Raw genomic sequence first — 25658 nt, forward strand, 5'->3', positions numbered from 1 at the left:
TATCCCACATGGCATGGTCACCTGTCGGCCCACTTGGGGCCAAGTGCATGCTGCCTGTTACACTGTGTGCCTTGTTCTGTCATGTGTAGATATCATTTCCTGACCTATTTCCATGGACATTAAGGACATTAAGCTGAGGCATATGCTCACATAGGCTGCTCAATTGCCTGCATGTCAGCTGTTCGTATACCACTTCTGCCTGCAGGTGCCCGGGCATCTGTGGATGGGCACTTGGGCTGGAACATCCAATAATAGTGAGGAGTGGTTCAGCAACTTACTCTTACCAATCACAGATGTATTGGACAGCAGGCATCCAGTTAATTTTTCCATTCTGAACAAGTTGTGAATTTTTATTTAGTTGCTGAACCACTCCTCACTAGAGGTCAATCGTTTTATACTGACACTAACAGCAGATGACTTAGCAAAATCTTTAATTAAAAAAAAAATTATTTTAAGTGTGTAACCTCAGGCAGTCATATTTAATGATTAACCCATTTCAGTTCGCAGTCATCAATAAACATGAACTGCTGGATTTGCTGTTTCAAGATCATCGATGGTGGGGATGATGACAGAATGCTCAAAGTTGTCGCTGCATCCTTATTTCACTCCACTTTCCACAGTGTCAGTAACCCGCTTCTTTTTTGCTAGAATCAAAAACACGTGTACTTATCTGAAGCCATTTTTACATTTGATTTACTTACTGTAGCGAATTATGCATTGTTGTGAATAGTTGAATGACAAAATAAATTGCCAAGTATTAGATGACGCTAACTTCAAATTATTGTGTTTCATTTATACCTGTACTCTGCAAACCAACGTTGAAATACATAGCAGAGGGTATATCCCTTTATACCAGTTATTTTGGCTTTTTCTCATCCCATTCACATATGGAGAATGGGAACAATGGTGGTTCAGAGGCCTCTCTGTGTGCTGTAATTAATCTAATCTTGTCTTCAGGATCCATGTGGAGGAGGAGGAGGGGGGGGGGGGGTAGGCTCAGAGTCATCATTTAAGATGGTCCTTAAAACATTGTAAGTAGGCTTTTTCAGGATAGGTTGTCCATATGCAAGAGTCTGCCAGTTCAGTCCTTTCTACACCTCTGTGACTGCTGTAAGTCAGACAAACCTGTGACCGTTTGTACTGCCTTCTCTGTATCCATTCAATATCCCCTGTTAGTCCTATTGTAAGCAGTCTCCTTTGTAGACTGATCGCAGTTCCCCAGTATTCTACCAATAAATCTACCAACTGCTTTACCCACAACGTACACTCTTTGATCATTTCATTTCATATCTCTACAAAGTGTCACACCCAGGTATTCGTAAGAGTTGACTGATACAAAATGTGATTCATAGATATTGTAGTCATTGGGCATTGTTTCTTTGTTATATGAAGTGCGCAATACATTTCTGAACATTTCAAGCAAGTTGCCAATCTTGGCACCACTTTGAAATCATATGTATGAAGATCTGACTGAATATTTGTACACCTTTTTACAGAGAGTACGCCATTATAGATAACTGCATCATTTGTGAAAAGTTTGAAGTTATTGTTAATATTGTCCATGAGGGCATTAACATACAACATGAATAGCAAGGCTCGCAACACACTTAAACTAGGGCACAGCTGAAAGTTACATCTACATCTTTCGATGACTCTCCATCCCAGGTAACATGCTGCAGCTTCCCCACCTAATAATCCTCAATCCAGTCACTAATTTTGCTTGATATAGCACACTGTTGTATTTTTAATTATAAGTGCAGATGCCCCCCCCCCCATGGACCTTGCCGTTGGTGGGGAGGCTTGCGTGCCTCAGCGATACAGATAGCCGTACCGTAGGTGCAACCACAACGGAGGGGTATCTGTTGAGAGGCCAGACAAATGTGTGGTTCCTGAAGAGGGGCAGCAGCCTTTTCAGTAGTTGCAAGGGCAACAGTCTGGATGATTGACTGATCTGGCCTTGTAACAATAACCAAAACGGCCTTGCTGTGCTGGTACTGCGAACGGCTGAAAGCAAGGGGAAACTACAGCCGTAATTTTTCCCGAGGGCATGCAGCTTTACTGTATGATTAAATGATGATGGCGTCCTCTTGGGTAAAATATTCCGGAGGTAAAATAGTCCCCCATTCGGATCTCCGGGCGGGGACTACTCAAGAGGATGTCGTTATCAGGAGAAAGAAAACTGGCGTTCTACGGATCGGAGCGTGGAATGTCAGATCCCTTAATCGGGCAGGTAGGTTAGAAAATTTAAAAAGGGAAATGGATAGGTTGAAGTTAGATATACTGGGAATTAGTGAAGTTCGATGGCAGGAGGAACAAGACTTCTGGTCAGGTGACTACAGGGTTATAAACACAAAATCAAATAGGGGTAATGCAGGAGTAGGTTTAATAATGAATAGGAAAATAGGAATGCGGGTAAGCTACTACAAACAGCATAGTGAACGCATTATTGTGGCCAAGATAGATACGAAGCCCACACCTACTACAGTAGTACAAGTTTATATGCCAACTAGCTCTGCAGATGACGAAGAAATTGAAGAAATGTATGATGAAATAAAAGAAATTATTCAGATTGTGAAGGGAGACGAAAATTTAATAGTCATGGGTGACTGGAATTCGAGTGTAGGAAAAGGGAGAGAAGGAAACGTAGTAGGTGAATATGGATTGGGGGACAGAAATGAAAGAGGAAGCCGCCTGGTAGAATTTTTGCACAGAGCACAACATAATCATAACTAACACTTGGTTTAAGAATCATGAAAGAAGGTTGTATACATGGAAGAACCCTGGAGATACTAAAAGGTATCAGATAGATTATATAATGGTAAGACAGAGATTTAGGAACCAGGTTTTAAATTGTAAGACATTTCCAGGGGCAGATGTGGACTCTGACCACAATCTATTGGTTATGACCTGTAGATTAAAACTGAAGAAACTGCAAAAAGGTGGGAATTTAAGGAGATGGGACCTGGATAAACTGAAAGAACCAGAGATTGTACAGAGATTCAGGGAGAGCATAAGGGAGCAATTGACAGGAATGGGGGAAAGAAATAGAGTAGAAGAAGAATGGGTAGCTTTGAGGGATGAAGTAGTGAAGGCAGCAGAGGATCAAGTAGGTAAAAAGACGAGGGCTAGTAGAAATCCTTGGGTAACAGAAGAAATATTGAATTTAATTGATGAAAGGAGAAAATATAAAAATGCAGTAAGTGAAACAGGCAAAAAGGAATACAAACGTCTCAAAAATGAGATCGACAGGAAGTGCAAAATGGCTAAGCAGGGATGGCTAGAGGACAAATGTAAGGATGTAGAGGCCTATCTCACTAGGGGTAAGATAGATACCGCCTACAGGAAAATTAGAGACCTTTGGAGATAAGAGAACGACTTGTATGAATATCAAGAGCTCAGATGGAAACCCAGTTCTAAGCAAAGAAGGGAAAGCAGAAAGGTGGAAGGAGTATATAGAGGGTCTATACAAGGGCGATGTACTTGAGGACAATATTATGGAAATGGAAGAGGATGTAGATGAAGGTGAAATGGGAGATATGATACTGCGTGAAGAGTTTGACAGAGCACTGAAAGACCTGAGTTGAAACAAGGCCCCCGGAGTAGACAATATTCCATTGGAACTACTGACGGCCGTGGGAGAGCCAGTCCTGACAAAACTCTACCATCTGGTGAGCAAGATGTATGAAACAGGCGAAATACCCTCAGACTTCAAGAAGAATATAATAATTCCAATCCCAAAGAAAGCAGGTGTTGACAGATGTGAAAATTACCGAACTATCAGCTTAATAAGTCACAGCTGCAAAATACTAACACGAATTCTTTACAGACGAATGGAAAAACTAGTAGAAGCCAACCTCGGGGAAGATCAGTTTGGATTCCGTAGAAACACTGGAACACGTGAGGCAATACTGACCTTACGACTTATCTTAGAAGAAAGATTAAGGAAAGGCAAACCTACGTTTCTAGCATTTGTAGACTTAGAGAAAGCTTTTGACAATGTTGACTGGAATACTCTTTCAAATTCTGAAGGTGGCAGGGGTAAAATACAGGGAGCGAAAGGCTATTTACAATTTGTACAGAAACCAGATGGCAGTTATAAGAGTCGAGGGACATGAAAGGGAAGCAGTGGTTGGGAAGGGAGTAAGACAGGGTTGTAGCCTCTCCCCGATGTTGTTCAATCTGTATATTGAGCAAGCAGTAAAGGAAACAAAAGAAAAATTCGGAGTAGGTATTAAAATTCAGGGAGAAGAAATAAAAACTTTGAGGTTCGCCAATGACATTGTAATTCTGTCAGAGACAGCAAAGGACTTGGAAGAGCAATTGAATGGAATGGACAGTGTCTTGAAAGGAGGATATAAGATGAACATCAACAAAAGCAAAACAAGGATAATGGAATGTAGTCTAAGTAAGTCGGGTGATGCTGAGGGAATTAGATTAGGAAATGAGGCACTTAAAGTAGTAAAGGAGTTTTGCTATTTGGGGAGCAAAATAACTGATGATGGTCGAAGTAGAGAGGATATAAAATGTAGGCTGGCAATGGCAAGGAAAGCGTTTCTGAAGAAGAGAAATTTGTTAACATCCAGTATAGATTTAAGTGTCAGGAAGTCATTTCTGAAAGTATTCGTATGGAGTGTAAGCTTTCGAAATGTGGTGCTACAGAAGAATGCTGAAGATTAGATGGGTAGATCACATAACTAATGAGGAAGTATTGAATAGGATTGGGGAGAAGAGAAGTTTGTGGCACAACTTGACCAGAAGAAGGGATCGGTTGGTAGGACATGTTCTGAGGCATCAAGGGATCACCAATTTAGTATTGGAGGGCAGTGTGGAGGGTAAAAATCGTAGAGGGAGACCAAGAGATGAATACACTAAGCAGATTCAGAAGGATGTAGGTTGCAGTAGGTACTGGGAGATGAAAAAGCTTGCACAGGATAGAGTAGCATGGAGAGCTGCATCAAACCAGTCTCAGGACTGAAGACCACAACAACAACAACAACAAGTGCAGATGTGGTACTGAGTTACATGCTTTTTGGGACTCAAGAAATACCGTATCTTCCTGTCTGCCTTGATCCAAAGCTTTCAGTTTCTCGTGTGAGAAAAGTGCAATTTTGATTTCACATGATCTATGTTTTCGGAATCCTTATGCTGGTGGCATAAATAAGGTCATTCTTTTAAAGGAACCTCATTACGTGTGACCTTGAATGTGTTTTAAGATTCTACAACAAATTGATGCCAACAATATTGGACAGTAGTTTTGTGGACCGTTTCTGCTACCCTTCTTGTAGACAGGTGTGACCTGTGCTTTCTTCCAACTACTGAGCACAGTTCTGTGATAGATTGTAGTTAATGGAGGAGCTAATTCAGCAGCAAATTGGGTATAGAATCTGATAGGGATTCCATCAGAACCTGGGACTTTCTTCAATTTTAACCCCAGCACTGACCCTAATACTTACTTCACTCTTGTTCTCAGTGTCAAGATAATTAAATTGGGACAATTCTCCAGGATTTCTTCTTTGTACAGAGACATTTAAACTCAGATTTAAGCATTTCTGGTTTCGCTTTTGCTTTGCTTCACTCAGATTCAGTTCAGTTCTTGTCTCATACACAAATGACTGCACTGTAGCTTCGGTGTCCCTAACAGTGTTAACATATGACCAGAATTTCTTTGGGTTTTATGAAAGAGCATTCAACAATATTCTGCTACAGTAGTCATTGACAGCTTCGTGCTTTGCTCTCTTGACAGCCAAATGTGTTTTATTCAACATCTCTCTGTTCTTTTACATCTATTCTGCACCAGTCTCTGTTTCTTTAGAATGCCATGGAGGAGCACTCCTGTCATGAACCAGTCTACTGGATACGTATTTGTCCAGTGCATGATCAACTATTCTTTTAAATTTTAGCCATAGTTCCTCTACATGATCCTGTCCTGAGCGACAAGTTTAAAGTTCCTCATTGGGATATGACACTAGTGCCTCTTTATGTAGTATGCTGAAAATATATATCTATCTTCTTGTTTTAATTGCCCTTTGTACTTTGTTGATCATAGTTGCCGTTTCATCTAATATATTTCCATCATAAGTGGGGTCTGAACTGTCTGTAGATTCAGAAGGGATTCAGTAATGTTTCAGTATTTACTAAACGGTAATTATTCCAGTTGATTGTTGGACTATTAAAGACACCTCCAATGATGACAGTATGATTGTTGAACTCTGTTGTTTCCCCAAAAGTTTTTGATTACATCAAAAGGCAAGTCTGGTGGTGATTAGAAGAATCTAATTACAATTGTATGCCCATCCCTGATACTAATTCTTCCCCAGTCTTCTGTTTCTATCTCAATGGATGTGAATATCTTGTTTACTATGAAAAATGTACCACCTCTATTAGCACACCCTTTTGATATATACTTCATTTTTCCTGTTCTCAACTTCAGGCTTTAACCAGCTTTCTGTACCTAGTGTTACGTAAGTATCACTGCTTTTTAGAACCACTTCAGACTCTGGCACTTTGGAGTACTCTGGCAATTAACCACTAGAATTTTAATACTCTCACTTTTGGTGAACATTTCTTTGACTCTTACACCGATAGTTCTGGGATTCCTACAAGTCATCTGGACTGCTGGAGAGTTGCCCAGTCTAAAAGACCTTCGTGTGCAGGCCACTCACAGCCACCTACTAGGTTAGCAGCCTTACAGCATACCGGGCGCATTTAGGGGAACCCTACAATCTCAAACCTATGGTAAAAATCTAGGAAGTCAGAGCTGAGCTTGTCAAAGAAGCTCAGCAGTCTCTTGTTCATGGTTTGTGTTCACCTCCCCTTTTCACGGGACACAGCATGTTTACAAACAGATGAAGTGAGTCTCACTGGCTCTGTTTTGCTTTCAGTGGAAGAAAGCACATCAAACTTGTTGGTTAGGGGGATGGATGTAACAGCCCGAGTTTTCCCTCATCTCTGTCTCCCATATAAAGGATGTCTTATCACTGACACATCACTCATAGTCAGGTGGACAAATAGTGATAGATCCCTATTTCCTACAGAGGAGACAGTATCCACAGGAGAGAATAGTACTTGAAGCACCTTTGATACGTGACTCTCAGTAGCTCTCGTAACACACCCATTTGCAGCAATTTCCAGTTGCTTGATGGTAGTGTGGGTGATTTTCAGCCAGCATACACAGTGGGGCTGCATTGTGCCTGCTGCAGTATTTCACAGAATAGTTAACCCACAAATAACATTAAACTGAGCTTGCTGGTTGTTTCTTACTTTATGGGTCTGATATAATGTAAGTATGAACTGTAGCTTTTTAGGAATGAAGCGATTTACAGCCATTAATCCTCAGTTAATGACTAGCGTCAAAACCGATATAGGGATTAGTGAACACAGGGTTGTCGTAGCGAGATTGAATATTGTAATCCCCAAATCCTCGAAAAATACAGATAAAAATTCACTTGACGCCTTCCTGAGAGACAATCTCCACTCATTTCAAATTAATAATATAAGTGTAGACCAGATGGGACTTAAATTCAAAGAAATTGTATTGGCAGCAATTGAGAGGATTATACCAAATAAACTAACAAACGCCGGAGCTGATCCTCCTTGGTACACAAAATGGGTTAGAACACTGTTGCAGAAACAAATGAAACAGACATGCCAAATTTAAACAGACGTAAAATCCCCAAGATTGGTGATCGTTTACAGAAGTTCGAAACTTAGCGCGAAGTTCAATGCGAGACGCCTTTAACAGTTTCCACAACGAAACTTTGTCTCGAAACCTAGCAGAAAATCCAGAGAGATTCTGGTTGTATGTGAAGTATGTTAGTGGCAAGAACATCGCGTGCTCTGCGCGATAACAATGGAGATACTATCGAAGACAGTGCTGCCAAAGCAGATTTACTAAACACAGCCTTCCGAAATGCTTTCACAAAAGAAGACGAAGTAAATATTCCAGAATTCGAATCGAGAACAGTTGCCAACATGAGTAACGTAGAAGTAAATATCCTCGGAGTAGTGAAGCAACTCAAATCACTTAATAAAAGCAAGTCTTCTGGTCCAGACTGTATCCCAGTTAGGTTCTTTTCGGAGTATACTGATGCATTAGCTACATACGTAACAATCATATACAACCCTTAACTCGACGAAAGATCGGTACCCAGAGACTGGAAAGTTGCACAGGTCACACCAATATTCAAGAAAGGTAGTAGGAGTAATCCACCAAATTACAGGCCCATATCGTTAATGTCGATATGCAGCAGGATTTTAGAACATATATTGTGTTCGAACATTATGAATTACCTCGAAGGAAACTGTCTATTGACACACAGTCAACATGGGTTTAGAAAACATTGTTCCTGTGAAACACAACTAGCTTTTTATTCACATGAAGTGCTGAGTGCTATTGGCAAGGGATTTCAGATTGATTCCATATTCCTGGATTTCTGGAAGGCTTTTGACACTGTACCACACAAGCGGCTCGTAGTAAAATTGCGTGCTTATGGAATATCGTTTCAGTTATGTGAGTGGATTTGCGATTTCCTTTTAGAGAGGTCACAGTTCGTAGTAATTGACGGAAAGTCATCGAGTAAAACAGAAGTGATTTCAGGCGTTCCGCAAGGTAATGTTGTAGGCCCTTTGCTGTTCCTTATCTATATAAACAATTTGGAAGACAGTCTGAGCAGCCGTCTTCGGTTGTTTGCAGATGATGCTGTCATTTATCGACTAATGAAGTCATCAAAATACCAAAACAAACTGCAAAACGATTTAGAAAAGATATCTGAATGGTGCAAAAAGTGGCAGTTGACCTTAAATAATGAAAAGTGTGAGGTCATCTACATGCGTACTAAAAGGAACTCATTAAACTTCGGTTACACGATAAATCAGTCTAATCTAAAAGCCATAAATTCAAGTAAATACCTAGGTATTAAAATTACGAACAACTTAAATTGGAAAGAACACATAGAAAATGTTGTGGGGAAGGCTAACCAAAGGTTGCATTTTATTGGCAGGACACTTAGAAAATGTAACAGACCTACTAAGGAAACCGCCTACACTATGCTTGTCCGTCCTCCTTTAGAATACTGCTGTGCGGTGTGGGATCCTTACCAGGTAGGACTGAAGGAGTACATTGAAAAAGTTCAAAGAAAGGCGGCACGTTTTGTATTATCGTGAAATATGGGAGAGAGTGTCACAGAAATGATACGGGATTTGGGCTGGAAATCATTTGAAGAAAGGCGTTTTTCGCTGCGGCAGAATCTTCTTACGAAATTCCAATCACCAATTTTCTCCTCCGAATGTGAAAATATTTTGTTGACGCTGACCTACATAGGGTGGAACAATAACCACGATAAAATAAGGGAAATCAGAGCTCCTACAGAAAGATAGAAAATGAGATCTGTTATGGTGACAGAAAAATGTAATCAAATTTTACAGTTTCTCTGAAATCTTTTTCAGGGTATATTCACTAACAAATTTGAAAGTGGTGTTAACATAGGATTAATGCAGACAATACAAGCGCGTGTTAAAACACAAAACTAATGTGAGCCAGTATGTTGGTAATTTACAATATCTGTAACTCAAAAATCCTGATTTACTACAAAATAGGTTATGAACAACACTCATAACTTAATGAAGTATCCAAAATTTTTCAAAAATGTATGTTTATTCAACAGTATACACTGAAATTCTGTGTGAATGATTCTTTGAACTAGAATATTGCTGCTAAACTTGTACATTAGACACTCAAATGTTGATTATAGCAGATGCTATAGCTCAAAGTATGTTTCTCGTGACATAGTTTATGAAAATACTCCATATATCATAACATTCTCACAGGTCATGATACTATCAACATGAAAACAAATTTAAATTTTATGTCACATTTTTGTGGCTAAGTTTTTAAAGTGATTTTTATCTGAAACATGTGATTTAACTTGGCATACAGAGAGAGAACCAGAAATCAGCATATGTACATGAACAATTATGTGAATTGCACAGTTTTTTCACTTTGGTCATTTTATGTTGCCTTTTACACTAGCATGTTAAAGATGAGTGCTGCAGCATGAGTATGCCCCACAAAATCAATGAAAAATGTGGAGCAACAGCAATGCAAGTCTTCCACGTGGGAGTGGCTAATTAGTCAACAGTTGTGGAGGATCTGTCATGACAATTGCTTAAGTTTATCAGGTGTACCAAAACAAATGATTTCTTTGATTTATCGAGGCTCTTTTCAAGGGACAGGTTTTCTATTTCCATTTATTTAGAAATTAGATTTATTGACGTTTGTATTAGCAACAGTGAGTTTTTAACACACACACACACACACACACACACACACACACACACACACACACAGAGAGAGAGAGAGAGAGAGAGTTTCAAATATCGTCCCTCCTATGTCAGCATCACAAACATGCAGAAAACCGCATTTTGACTTACATACATCAGAGAGTTCCTTTTTTGTCTTCTTTGTTATGGGGAAATCTTGAATGTGTTGCAGTGATAGTCTAGGATGAAAAGCAACATCCGTTATCAAGTTAAAAAGTTTCCTTTTTAGTGCCACAACAGTGAATGTAATACATTTTGTGAGTATGGTACTGTTTTGGCACATACTATCTAAAGCCAGAATAACAAATATGTCATATTAGCACTTTTGACAATCCATTGAATGCTCTCAGTTCACTGTTCAAATATGGATGATCTACGTACATTGATTGGATGTGCCAACAATTTTTGTTTGAATGCTCTCAGTTCACTGTTCAAATATGGATGATCTACGTACATTGATTGGATGTGCCAACAATTTTTGTGTGCAATTTAAACTTTCATTATTAAGTCATTTCGAGTGCAAGTGTTGCCCAGAATGCTCTAGCTGTTTATTTATGTGCTCAGTACATTATAGACAGGTATTTAGGACAACTTAAATAGCTACAAAGTACACCAATATATTCAGAAGTCTAAATGGTTCCAATTCTACTGGAATCTCACGTGGTCTAGTGAACAGTTTTAGTCTTAAAGTTGTGATGAAATACCCACCACTAATGATGATAAAACACCCACCTCAAATGATAATGGCCACATTGTTATTGTGATAATGTCTAATAAAAGTACTTGCAATCAGGATGAAATTATCAAAGTGAAAATGTAGTGAAACTTCATCACTGTGATTCTCATCGTAGAATATAAATGTAGGTTTTATAGTAACAAAATGTCAAGATCATTCTCAAATACATTTCCTGTTATGTTGTTGTAATAGAGAGTAGGCTATGAAAGTTAATGAAACATTTCAGGAAATAAAAATCAAATAACAAGAAATATAAGAGATTGCCTTCCGTTCCATGAGAGCATACAGTTGTGATTTTTCTCTTATCAACTTCCAGTGTGGTGGAAGCTTTGGTGTTAAATGCTTTTTCAAAACGCTGTTACAGTACTGTTGAGTAGTACAAAATTGTCACACACTGACAACATTGCAAACTGTTAGTACATCTTGACTTATCCTACCACGGAATCACTGTCAACAGAATTTATAATGAAGGTTTCTTGACTCAAGCCTGAATATTACTGTGATGTACAGCAACAGTAAAGCCAGATTTGAAAACCATAATTGCAAACCAATGTCTCTTACAAACCGCAAACAAGTATCCCACAAGTGCAATAGTTAGGATTCTTAGACCGATGAAAGGTCAGTGTCATAAATGTTCCAAATGTAATCTGCCAATGGGAAGGGGGAGAAAGCTGTTGAAACATGATGATGATGAAAAATATTTGTACGGAAGAGAACTGGCTCAAAAGAAGCCCAGTATTTATTATGTACAACTCAAGTGTTGTGGCTGTGTAAATTGATGTAAAAGTTGTTGTTCTCTCGAAATGGATCCTGTGGCTAAATATGATACCAAAGTAAAATTGCTGGCTTATAATTTGACTTTACACAACCTGAGAATTGAAGATTTTACTTGTTAGTCATGGAATGAGACAGTTAATAATAATAAAAAGTGTGAATTAAAATTGCCACATGTGTCTACGCTACGTCATGGTGTGTCAAATAAGTGATGATGGTGTTAGTTGTATGTGGTGGTCAGCTGCATGAGAATGACCTAAAATTGCATTCCGTTCATCAGATATTTTTGAAACAGGTCACACAGAAGTGAAGTGTGACTCTGTTGACTCAAAGATAAAGTATGTGCTAGTACAGGTTCCTGAAGGTTGGGCACACGAAAAACTGTGGGGGAATTTTATCCTTTCGTTGTCTACAGTATGTTGTAAGACTACTCTTCTCATGTTTAAGTATCTAGGAGGACAGCTCCCAAAACTTCACTGCACGACTTTTACATAATACGCTGTGAAAGAAATTAAACTTTTTCTTAAGACAGAATTTGATGGTGACAGTACTGAAGTACCCTCAAAAAGAAAGGAGCAGCATTCTGGATGTATGTCTATTTCTATGGCATATGTGAAAACATTCAGATTGCTGCATAAAAATTGAAGGATCTACTCACAATGTGTCAGAAACAGATGACTTATAGGCACATCATGAACGTTGACGCAGTCTGTTGAATAATGAATCTGTGTGTGTCACATTGCCTGGACACTCAAAAGGACCCTGAAGTACTTCGAAAAGGACCTTTACACAGAATAAAAGAATTATGTGAGGTTTTTTAAGTTGGTTTGTTGACTGCATGTTGTTGGTAATATATCTTCATTTGTTGCTTTGTAACAGACATTTTGAAGCTATAGAATTGGAGTGATACCCACTTTATCAACTTTGCCTTATATAAATGGTGCTTCTAATGCCAGAACAATGAATGTGCAATACCTGTAAACTAGTGTGTGACAGCTATAAATCTCATATCATAAAATTTCAAGGTCTGATGTCAATAAATCAAATGCAAAAAGATTCCTCACATTCCCACCATCGATTTTTAAAGATCTGCAAATCATTCAGGGGCCTCTATCTCAAAACTAATAAACTGCACTTTCATTGTTTCAGGAAAAAACGGGACAAGCCCCCCTGCAGATCTAGGGATTCAAATAGGCCTGAGGTATTCCTGCGTGTCGTACGAGGCGACTAAAAGGAGTTTCACACGTTTGCCCTTTATGTGATGGTCTCCTCTAGGGTTTGACCTCCATTCTTCAAAATTTTCTTGAAGAGCGAGCCAATAGGGGAAGGGCGTCTTAAAAGGTGCATTGTGTCCATCGTGAATTGAGATCTTTAGCCCAATTTCTTGTCGCCGCATTGCAGTCCTGCCCATTCACCATCTCTTGGGCGAGGACACCTTCCTGGGTGCGTTTTCCACCATGCAGTATGCAGTGTCGATTTCTGTATTGACGATGACCATGGACTTCTTTGCACCTGATACCCAGTGTGGTAGTCAGTCTGTTGTGGTGAGGCCGCCATGTACCCTGTTGGTTGTAGCCCTCTGACCACACAGGGATCGCTCAGCTGCTGTTGCCTGTGCCGTTAGCTCCCCATGTATGCCAAGGGGTAGATGCCCTTCCCCTTGGAGCATCGGGACTGCCAGCAATGGCCATCCTGCCAGGTGGCCTTTGCTGTGGCTAGGTGGCGCCTGTGGGGAGGGCCCCTGGTCGGAGTGGGTGGCATCAGGGTGGATGACATGCGATGAAGCGTGGTCCGTCATCTCTTGCTGGTGGTGAAACACCAGCAGTCTCTAAGCAATCACGAGCTCAATTCAACGCACAGAAGTATGACCCCAAATCGTTCCCCTTCCTAGCCACACCATGGGAGAAATGTCAGGCTAAGGATGGCAGTGAATCTTATTCGCCCCGGTACCTTGTATGTTCGAGAGCTGATGGGGAATCTTTCATGATGATGAAGCCTCAATTTTTTTTGTTGAGCACTTAGGGCAAGAGTTCGGGGAGGTGGAGGGCGTGTCCAGACTGAGATCTGGGTCAGTCTTGATCAAAACAGCATCCTCTGCCCAGTCACGGGAGTTGCTTGCTTTTGACAAGCTGTGGGATGTTTCTGTAACCATCACGCCCCATAAGAGCTTAAATATGGTCCAGGGTATCGTATTTCACAGAGATCTTTTTTTGCAGTCTGACAATGAGCTGCTCATAAATTTAGAGTGGCGAGGTGTACATTTCATCCGGCGTGTCCACCAGGGTCCGAAGGATAATCAGGTTGCCACCGGTGCCTTCCTCTTGGCCTTTGACGGTGACACATTGCCCGAGAAGGTCAAGATGATGTAAAGCCCTACATCCCTCCCCCGATGCGTAGCTTTAAGTGCTAGAAGTTTGGCCATATGTCTTCCCACTGTACTTCCAGCATCACATGCCGAGATTGTGAACGCCCATCACATCCCAATACTCCCTGTGCCCCGCCTCCCATCTGTGTCAACTGCGGAGAGCACCATTCACCTTGCTCACCTGACTGCAGGATTGTCCAGAAAGAAAGGAATATCACAGAGTACAAGACCCTGGACTGACTGACCTACACTGAGGCTAAGAGAAAATTTGAATGCTTGCATCCTGTGTGTATGACATCGTCTTACGCTGCCAACCCAGGTCACCTCTCAGAGCCGGAAGACTACACCTGCCCCATTGATGGTGGGGGGCATTTCTCTCCCTGTTTCTCCTGCACCACCTCTTTCAGGAGCAACACTCCCCAACCGTCGGGGGCATCTGTCCCCACTTCTGAGCTGGAGAAGCGTAAGTCTTCTTCGGCTTCTCTCACTAGGAAGGGGTCCCTTGGGTCACTCACTTCCCAGGTTTCTTCTAGTGGGAAAGATGACATCTGCCAGTGGCTGAAGAGCCCAAAAGCAGCTGGTTGTAGGTTTTAACGCTCATCCTCAGTCCCGGAGACTTAGCCAGTGAAGACCTCCTGGCCAGGGAACTCAAGGAGCAGCGAGAGAAATCCAGAAAGAAAACCCCTAAGACCAAAGAAATTGCAGTGGCACTCACACCACCACCTAAAAGCTCTGCGGCTGAGGATGGGATGGAGATTTTGGCATCCGCTGAGGACCTAGATCTCGCCCGACACGCAGACGCAATGGATATAGACTGCTGAGGCAATAAATCGGTGGCAGCAGGTGACTGAGGAGCAAACTGCCTCACTGAATGTTCCATGCCTTCCCAGTCTCACAATGTCATCCTCCAGTGGAATTGCGGCGGTTTTTTCCACCGCCTGGCTGAGCTACGGCAACTGTTAAGCTTTACACCTGCTATCTGCATTGCCTTCCAGGAAACCTGGTTCCCAGCATTGTGGACCCCTGCCGTCCGCGGCTATTAGGGATATTACAGGAACCATAGCGACTATAATAAAGTGTCAGGTGGAGTTTGCATTTATGTCCTAAATTCGGTCTGTAGTGAACATGTGCCCCCTCAAACCCCTCTTGAAGCTGTGGCTGTCAGAACAAGGACGGCGCAGGAAATAACTGTCTGCAATGTATATCTTCCTCCAGATTGTGCACTGCCCCTGAATGTATTGGCTGCACTAATTGATCAACTCCCTAAACCTTTCCTACTCCTGGGAGATTTTAATGCCCATAACCCCTTGTGTGGTACCGTCCTTACTGGCCGAGGCAGAGATGTCAAAATGTTACTGTCGCAATTTGACCTCTGCTCTTAAATACTGGGGCTGCCACACATTTCAGTATGGCTCATGGTAGTTACTCGGCCATTGCTTTATCAATTTGCAGCACTGGACTTGTCCCATCTATCCATTGGAGAGTACATGACGAGCTGGGTGATAGTGACCACTTCCCTACCTTCCTCTCACTGCCCCTGCGTCAGGTACACAAACGCCTGTCCAGATGGGCTTTGAACAAGGCGGACTGGGGAACTTTCACCACTGAATCTCCCCCACGTGGTAACATCAATGAGATGGTTGAGCAGGTTACTAGCACAATTGTTTCTGCAGCAGAAAACGCGATCCCTCGCTCTTCTGGTGGTCGCCGGAAGTCGCTGAAGCAATTAAGGAGTGTCGGTGAGTTCTACAGTGGCATAAGTGGCACCCTTCCCTGGAGCACCTCATAGCCTAAAAAAAACGGCCCTGTGCCCGTGTTCACTACCTTATCAAACAACGGAAGGAGGAGTGTTGGGAGAGACACGTCTCCACTGTTGGGTGCCACACGTCACCTTCCCAAGTTCGGGCAAAGATCAAACATCTTTTCAGGTACCAGGCCCCAACAGCTGTCCCTGGTGTTAACATAAATGGCGATTGCTGAGCACTTTGCTTGAGCCTCTGTGTTGGAGAATTACCTCCCCCCCAGCCTTTTGCACACTCAAACGGAGGCTGGAAGGGAATGTCCTGTCATTCACATGCTGTGGTGAATCCTATAACGCCCCATTTACAGAGTGGGAGTTCCTCAGTGCCCTTGCACATTGCCCTGACACAGCTCCTGGGCCTGATTGCATCCACAGCCAGATGATTAAACATCTCTCATCTGACTAAAAGTGATATCTTCTCGTCATCTTCAACCGGATCTGGTGCGATGGCATCTTTCTATCACAATGGCGGGAGAGCACCATCATTCTGGTGCTTAAGCCCGGTAAAAATCCGCTTGATGTGGATAGCTATCGGCCCATCAGCCTCACCAACAATCTTTGTAACCTGTTGGAACGTATGGTATGTCAGCGGTTTGGTTGGGTCCTGGAGTCACGTGGCTTGCTGACTCAATGTCAGGGCAGCTTCTGCCAGGGTCACTCTACCATTGATAATCTTGTGTCCATTGAGTCTGCCATCCATACAGACTTTTCCAGACAGCAACACCTGTTGCCATCTTTTATGACTTGCATAAAGCATGCGATACAAGTTTCCAACATCATATCCTTGCGACATGGTATGAGTGGGGTCTCCGGGGACCACTCCCAATTTTTATCCAAAACTTCCTGTCACTCGGTACTTTCTGTGTCCAAGTCAGTGACTCCCATAGTTCCATCCATATCCAGGAGAATGGAGTCCCGCAAGGCTCTGTATTGAGTGTCTCTCTATTTTTAGTGACCATTAAAGGTCTAGCAGCAGCTGTCAGGCTCTCTGTCTCACCTTCTCTGTATGCAGACGACTTCTGCATTTCGTACTGCTGCTCCAGTGTTGTTGTTGCTGAGTGACACCTCCAGGGAACCATCCACAAGGCACAGTCATGGGCTCTAGCCCACGGCTTCCAGTTTTCAGCCGCAAAGTCGTGTGTCATGCATTTCTGTCGGCATCGTACTGTTCATCCATAACCCGCAATTTACCTTAATGACAATCTACTCACTGTAGTTGAGACATATCAATTCCTAGGAGTCATCTTCGTCAGCTTAAGCAGAAGTGCTGGCAGCACCTCAATGACCTCCGTTGCCTGAGCAACACCAATTGGGGTGCGGATCGCTGTACGCTGCTGCAGCTCTACAGAGCTCTTGTCCAATCCCGAATTGACAATGGGAGTGTGGTTTATGGTTCGGCAGCGCCTCCAGCATTGCATTTACTCGATCCTGTGCACCACTGTGGGGTTCGATTAGCGACAGGAGCTTGTAGGACGAGTCCGATGACCAGTGTACTGGTGGAGGCTGGTGTGCCTCCACTGCAGATCATAAGTGCACAACTGCTCGCCAGTTATGCGGCACACATTCATTGTTGCCCTGAGCACCCGAATTGCCATCTCCTTTTCCCGCCCGCGTCAGTCAATCTCTCGCATCGGTGGCCCAGATCAGGACCAACGATTGTGGTTTGTGTGCGGTCTCTTCTCTCCGAACTGAAGTCCTTCCCTTTACCACCTCTACTTGCGGTCTGTTCACGTACGCCTCCATGGTGTACACCTTGGCCGCAGCTTCGTCAGGACCTTCTGCATGGCCCTAAGGACTTTGTTAACCCCGCCGCTCTCCGCTGTCACTTTCTCTCGGTTCTTGACGTGTTCAGGGCTCTGAAGCAGTTTACATGGATGGCTCAATGGCTGATGGTCATGTAGGCTTCGCATATGTTCATGGAGGCCATATTGAGCAGCACTCTTTGCCAGTTGGCTGCATTGTTTTCACTCCAGAGCTGGCGGCCATATCTCGTGCTCTTGAGGACATCCGCTCATGCCCTGGCGAGTCATTTTTCCTGTGTACTGACTCATTGAGCAGCGTACAAGCTATCGACCAGTGCTACCTGGCCACCCTCTGGTAGCATCCATTCAGGAGTCCAGCTATCCCCTGTAACAGTCCCGCCATTCTGTGGTGTTTGTGTGGACTCCAGGACACGTTGGAATCCCCGGCAATGAACTTGCTGACAGTCTGGCCAAACATGTGATGCGGAAATCGCTTCCGGAGATAGGCATCTCAGAAGCTGACGTGCGTTTTGTTTTACACCACAGGGTTTTCCAGCTTTGGGAGACGGAATGTCATAACAGCACGCACAACAAACTGCATGTCATTAAGGAGACCTCGAATGTGTGGAATCCTTCCACGCAGGCCTCTCACAGGGAATCAGTTGTCCTCTGCCAACTCCGCATTGGTCATACGTGGCTAATGCATGGTTACCTACTCCGTCACAAGGACCCATCTCAGTGTCGCTGTGGCTCCCAAATGACAGTCGTCCACCTCTTGCTGAACTGCCCACTTTTAGCCACTTTGCGGCAGACTTTTAACTTTCCCAGCACACTGCCTTCGGCGTTGGGTGACAATGCCTCCACAGCAGCTTTAGTTTTAAATTTTATCTATGAGAGTGGGTTTTATACTTCTATGTAGGTTTTAGTGTATGTTCTTTGTCCCTAGTGCTTTTAGGGTGGAGGTTTCAATGTGTTGCAGAGTTGCTGGCTTTCTTCCCTTTTTATTCTCGTGGTTGGCCAGCCACTGTAATTTGCTTTCATCTCTTCTGTTTCTAGCGTCTCTCTATTGTTTTCTTCTCCTCTTTTGTTCCTTTTAGTGTTTGTTGCCTTCCCTTTGTTGTTGTGGCTTTTCCGTTCTTTCTGTTTTGTGTTATATGTTTTGTCCGTTTTATTCTCACACTTGTGGCATTGTTTTATTAGGAACAAGGGACTGATGACCTCGTAGTTTGGTCCCTTCTCCCGCCTGTAGACAAACAAACAAATCAACCAACCAACCAACTGGGACAAGTCACAGAATTCGAAACTCATGCTCAGTGTTAAATGGTAGTAAAGTTTGCTAAAGCACTTTGTAACTAAACACGTGCCTACTGAAGGTTTCCTGATCAATTTCTTTTCGGTATATTTTCATGTATTGTGAAGTGAACAGTAAACAAGTGTTTTTGAAATTGTATGTTTGGTTGATGAATAGTCAGATTAAAAAATATCTGTAGGATTTCTCCAATAAATGTCACATAAAAACTAACCAAGATCCCTTTTAAGGCCTTGGTTGCAGTTTTGGCAAGTTAACTTCAGAAGTGCAAAGGTATTACTGGTCAGTAAATGCCCTTTAGAAAACATTTGGAATTTCATTTCTGAAGGATTGATAAACAGGAAAATGAAAGAGGTGAAATGGTGGTTTGTTTTATTTTCCATTTGCGATTTCTATCAATCAGTAATTTGGAGGATTTCTAAGTTGCTCTCTTATTTGATGATAAGTTTTCCTGTAATCTTAAGAGTGACTTATCGTTCATTTTTATCCATAATGGCTAGAGTGACGAGTGATTTACATTTGTAAGATATAGAGGAAAAGAAAACACCAGCCTTCAGTCAAAAAAAAAAGCAGGATGCATTTTGAGCACTGGATGTCTATCTTTTAAGCCCTTAGCACATTATTTGTACATGATAAAAGCAGTAAGTAAATTTTGATAGTTACTTATTTTACTCACATTTGTTTCATGATCAGATTAAAATAAAATTATAAACAGGATGAACAAGAAACTGTTATTTGCATATGATGTCAAAATATGTAAGCATCTGAAGATGTGCTGCAAGTGCTCAAAATGCATTAGACTTGAATTAAAAATCATATTTTTGACTGAAAGCTGCTTTTTTATGAATTTTAATCAATTCTTTTTTACATTTTATCTGTTATTAAATTTGTAGCTTTAGGTAGTCTCATTTATAATCTTTGTTGCTATCAAACCAACTGACTAAGTTTTTACTATGTGCCTTGAAGTCAGTTCACATGTAGAAATTGTGATTTAGATTTTGAGTGTCTTAAATGAATGTGAATGCCAGAATAATTTTCTCAAAAAGGCGAAAGATGATGTGGCCTCTCATTTTTCAGTTCAGTTAGTATTCTACCTTTTTTTTGGTGGGGGTGGGGGAGTGTGTAAGGCTTTTACTTGTGGCACAACTTTTTATGTAACTCGTTGCTATAAAGTTGCCTGTAATTTTGATAAGTGTATCCACTTGATCAGTTAATATAACTGGATTTATGTCTCTTCAAATTCCATTAATCTGTTTATTGGTGTGTGAAATTATCTAAAAATCCGTTCAAAATCTGTTTCAGATCAGATGTAACTGAGAAAAGAAGCCTGCATTTTACTATGTATATTTTGTGAGGGTCGTGTCTGTGCGAGATATAAATTCATTTTGAAGCAAGAAATTGTTATACAGTTGACATTTTCACATTGTAATGAACAGAGTTTATAATATATTCTGATGTTAATGTTCAGTAAATTTTTTTTAGTTAAAGTGGAGGCTTTTTTCACAACTGAAGTTTGAATTATTTCCATCTGAAATAACTGTAAGAAGTGGAACATTTTACGTTGCATAGGACTCTGATAAAACTAAACAGTCATCAAAATGTAAGTTAAGGAACTTCTGATATAAAAGTGTCTGTGTGCAGCACAGCAGTGCAATGAGTTCTAGCAGTAGGACAGAAATGTTATGTAAAAAATATATGCTTATTAAAAACTTATTGCCAGTTTGTTGGCTACATTTTTAATGCTTTATGTGTGTTATATATGTGAGAAGTTTACAGAGTAATTTTGAAGCCAGAGAGTTGTGTAGTTTAGGCTCCCACATTGTACTGAATTATATTTTTAATGTAAATATTAAGGAATAAATTTTTTATGAAACTGTAGAATTTTTTTTTTCCCCCTCTGAAGTACATCCTATTCCCATTTGAAATAAGTTTCAATAGTGCAGCATTTGACATGGCAAAGGCCTCTCGAAACTGTGCAATTTTCAAAAAATAAGTTATTGAATGTCTTGTGTGAAAGTGGGTTGGTGCAGCACATTGTTGTGTTCCATAATCAAAACGCATGCGCGCGCGCGCGCGCGCGCTCACACACGCGGGCACACACACACACACACACACACACACACACACACACACACACACACACACACACACACACGGACGTTTTAACAGCACATTGAAACTGAGTAATACGACACATTATTAAAAAATGATCGTGGCTTTGTTGTTGTTGTTGTTGTTGTTGTCATTGTCTTAGTCATTTGCAGCTCTTAGACTAATCTCTTCTGTGCAAGTCTCTTCGTATCTGCATAACCACTGCAACTTACAAACATCTGAACATGTTATTTTATTTACCCCTGGTAACCTACTATCATCTCTCCAAACCCACACTCCGATCCGATATCTTACTGATGATTTCTTCATAACTCTGGGTGTCTGCTATCAACAGATCCCTTCATTTAGTCAAGTTGTGTCATAAATTTCCTTTTTCTCTAATACTATTCAGTACCTCTTAAATAGTTACTTGGTCTAGCCACCTAAACTTAGGCATTCCTCTGTGGCATAACATCTCTGGGGCTTCTGTTCTCCTCTTGTCTGGACTGCATATCTTTCACATTTCACTTCTGTACAAGGAACCGAGATCCTGACACTTAAATTGATGTTAGATGTTAACAAATTCCTCTTTTTCAGAAATACTTTTTTTGCTAGTGTCAGTCTGCATTTGTATCATCTCTACTTCGGCTATCAACAGTAATTTGGCTGCTCAAATAACAAAGTTTATCTAGTACTTCCAGTGACTCGTTTCTTAATGTAATTCTGCCAGCATCACCTGATTTGCATACATCCCATTAGCCTTATTTTACTTTTATTCATGTTCCTCTTATCTCTCATCAATACACAAGCCTCTCCATTCAGTTGCTCTTCCAAGTTTCTTTGCTGTCTCAGAATTATCATATCGTCAGCAGACCACGTAGTTTTTATTTCTTCTCCCCAAAATTTAACACTCTCTCCAAATTTATGCTCTGTTTTTACTTGCTCAGTGTGCAGATTGAATAGTATTGTTGATAGGCTACAACCCTCTCTCTCTTCCTATTTAACTATGATTTCCCTTTCACATCGTTAAGCATAACTACAGTATAATTTCTGTACAGATAATAAATAACATTTTTGCTCCCTGCATTTTATCCATGGCAACTCAAAATTTCAAATAGCAGTAAACATTGCTAAAATCATTCTCTTGATCTATAAAGGTATAAACTTATGAATATAATAGAAAGAAACATTCCACATGGGAAAAACATATTAAAAAAGGTGCTGTGACTTACCAAACGAGAAAGCGCTGGTAGATAGACACAATAAAAACACACAAACACACACACAAATTTCAAGCTTTCGCAACCCCACGGTTGCTTCATCAGGAAAGAGGGAAGGGGAGGGAAAGACGAAAGGATATGGGTTTTAAGGGAACGGAAAGACTTACCTTAAGGGGGGGGGAAAGGGAGAGGTATACACGCGCGCATGCGCACACACACACATATCCATCTGCACATATACAGAAACAAGTAGACATATGTAAAGGCAAAGAGTTTGGGCAGAGATGTCAGTCGAGGTGGAAGTACAGATGCAAAGATGTTGTTGAGTGACAAGTGATGTATGAGGAGCGGCAACTTGAAATTAGCGAAGGTTGAGGCCTGGTGGGTAACGGGAAGAGAGGATATATTGAAGGGCAAGTTCCCATCTCCGGAGTTCTGATAGGTTGATGTCAGTGGGAAGTATCCAGATAACCCGGACGGTGTAACACTGTGCCAAGATGTGCTGGCCGTGCACCAAGGCATGTTTAGCCACAGGGTGAGCCTCATTACCAACAAACACTGTCTGCCTGTGTCCGTTCATGCAAATGGACAGTTTGTTGCAACTACCCTCCCGACCTGGTACAGAAGCAAATAACCAGAGCCACCTCCTCATCCCCTCAAACCCAGAACCTTCCACAGAACCATCCCAAAAGTGCCCCACTTGTGACAGGATACTTTCTGGGACTGGAACAGACTCTGAATGTGGCTCTCCAGCAGGGATACGACTTCCTCAAATCCTGCCCTGAAATGAGATCCATCCTTCATGAAATCCTCCCCACTCCACCAAGAGTGTCGTTCTGCCATTCACCTAACCTTCATAACCTCTTGGTTCATCCCTATGAAATACCCAAACCACCTTCCCTACCCTCTGGCTCCTACCCTTGTAACTGCCCCCAGTGTGAAACCTGTCCCATGCACCCTCCCACCACCACCACCTATTCCAGTCCTGTAACCCGGAAGGTGTACACAAAGGCAGAGCCACGTGTGAAAGCACCCACGTGATTTACCAACTGACTTGCCTACACTGTGAAGCGTTCTATGTGGGAATGACCAGCAACAAACTGCTAGTTTGCCATTGGGGCTCTTGATATTCATACAGCTATTTCTATTTCTTCCAAAGTTCTTTTTAATTTTTCTGTAGTCAGTATCTATCTTTTCCCTAGGTTCTCAGCCTCACATTTATCCTAGAGACATTCTGGCTTAACCATGTTTTAGACACCTGTATTCTCTTTAACCTGTGTCATTTGTTGCCTTTTTATAGTTTTCCCCTTCTGTCAGTGAAATTTGGCATTTCTTGTGTCAGCCATGGATTTTCTTTAGTTTCAATCTATAGCCCATAACCAATAAATTAGCTGAGTCCACATCTGCTCCTGCAAGCATCTTAAAATTTAAAATCTGGCTTCAGAATCTCTGTCTTACCATTATATAATCAATCTGAAACCTTCCAGTCTCCACAGGTTTCTTTCATGAAAAAAACTATAGTTCACAATTCTTAAAAGAAGTGTAACAATGATTAAATTATCCTCTGGCAAAATTCTGCCAGGCAGCTGCTCCTTTCATTCCTTTCCCCCAGTCCATGTTCCTTTCTTTTTCCTTCTTTTCCTTTTCATACCATCAAATTATAGCCACCTATAAAAAAATTAAATTTTCGTCTTCCTTAACTATGTGAATAATTTCCTTTATCAGATCATAACTTCTTCCAGCCCCTTCATCTGCAGCATTTGTTGCCGTATAAACTTTTATTACTGTGTTGGCTTCATGTCCACCTTGGCTATGATGATGCTTTCAACTGTGGTGTTCGTAGTAGCTTACCTGCAAACCTATTTTGTTGTTCATCATTAGGCCTACTACTGCATTACTCCTGTTTGATTTTGTGTTGATAACCTCACTGACTTGACCAGAAGTCCTGTGCTTCCTGCCACTGCACTTCACTAATTCCCACTGTACCTAACTTCATTGTAGCTGTTATAACTCCAACCACAGTAAAAGATGTGGTTGTCAGAAACTAATTGTTTATTATGTTGTGGTGTGACAGCATAAGTACAATACAGTTTAGAGAAAATGTTTAGGACAGCTAGTCAGAGCTGGTACATGGCTATATAAGAAGCATTTGCCCACCAGGGGCTACTTGCTATTGGCAGCAGGTGATAGAGGTGTCAGACTTAAGTTCGGCTGCCTCTGGTGGAGGTCCAGAGTGGTTGAATGGCATGCTGCATAAGTGAATGCGCATATTGACACACGTCATGGTAGTAATGGCGAATGTGCAGTAACGTCTGGGTTACCACACCCCTCCTTCTGGAGAGGTGGTGGTGGTGGTGGTGGTGGTGGTGGTGGTGGCAAGGAGTAGAGCAACCAGATGCCTAATTTTCCATGGTGAACTATGGTTGACACATCCATATTCTCTGGAGTGGGTGTACTGGTTGTCAACAGGAGTGGGTGGACTGGGTGTCAACAGTTCCTGATCCACAAGTACCAGTGAGTAAGGACAGAAGTCGTGTGAATACAAAAAGGTGTGCCTTCTGCCTCCTCCAAGAGAGCAGGTGGATGACCCGGCACCCTGTAGGCAGGGTTCATTTCGAAGTTGGACTCTTCTCTAAGTGCCATGGGCTTGGGAACTGCAGTGTCTGGTGGTTATGTAGGAGCATCAAGAAGCCAAGCCAGGTGGGGCTGGTCCACTGGTGGAACACCTGGATATGACATTGGTAGGTTTTGCAGCCCAAGACAGCATGCTGCCCACAGCAAACTGCGATGTCAGTGGGAGGGATCGCTAGCATAATGAACCACAGGGAAGCATCTATCCCCACCTGAGGGAGCAGCTGATTGTAGTGGCGTGGTATGAGGCACTTCTTGGTACATTCCATGAAAACACAGCTGTGGATGATGCCTGGAAATCCAAAGCAGGTGTTGGCCGAACCATCAGGCTAAGACTCGAGTTATGGGTGCAAACTGTGATGATGTTGGTACAAATGCAGGATGAATGTCCAGCAGAAGGAGATAGAGCAGTGTCCGCAGTTGCAGGCCATGCGGGAGTTCGGCTGGGCTCTTGTCCCTGATTGGAGTCATTCTGTAAGAACTGAGAGAGAATGTAAGAGCCTCCTCCACTGGAAATTATGTGACATACTTGTGCATTTATATTTTGGCCATTAGGCCCTGCCATTAGATTGGAGAGGAAAGGGAGGCACTGTGATGTGGCAAATGCCATTGCATGAACAAAAGTTTTTAAGGGATTGAGCCAAAAATTGAGAACCACTGTCCATTATCAAT

The 25658-nt window shown here is 41.9% G+C and overlaps 1 protein-coding gene across 6 annotated transcripts in view; it reads left to right on the top strand.

The window, feature by feature from the left end:
• The window catches only part of LOC124789605 (RISC-loading complex subunit tarbp2-like), a 116531-nt gene extending 95611 nt beyond the window's left edge, over positions 1-20920 (top strand). For 4 of the 6 annotated variants that reach the window (XM_047257017.1, XM_047257015.1, XM_047257018.1 and 1 more), the window contains one exon: positions 20352-20920. In XM_047257017.1, coding sequence (XP_047112973.1) covers positions 20352-20398 — 47 coding nt within the window. In that variant the 3' untranslated portion in view covers positions 20399-20920. Of the gene's footprint in view, positions 1-500; positions 779-20346 lie in introns of those variants that run through there. The other 2 variants (XM_047257019.1, XM_047257020.1) reach the window with 2 other exon arrangements.
• The last annotated feature ends 4738 nt before the right edge of the window (positions 20921-25658 follow it).

Source organism: Schistocerca piceifrons, chromosome 3 (assembly GCF_021461385.2).
Source record: "Schistocerca piceifrons isolate TAMUIC-IGC-003096 chromosome 3, iqSchPice1.1, whole genome shotgun sequence".
NCBI classification, from domain to species: domain Eukaryota; kingdom Metazoa; phylum Arthropoda; class Insecta; order Orthoptera; family Acrididae; genus Schistocerca; species Schistocerca piceifrons.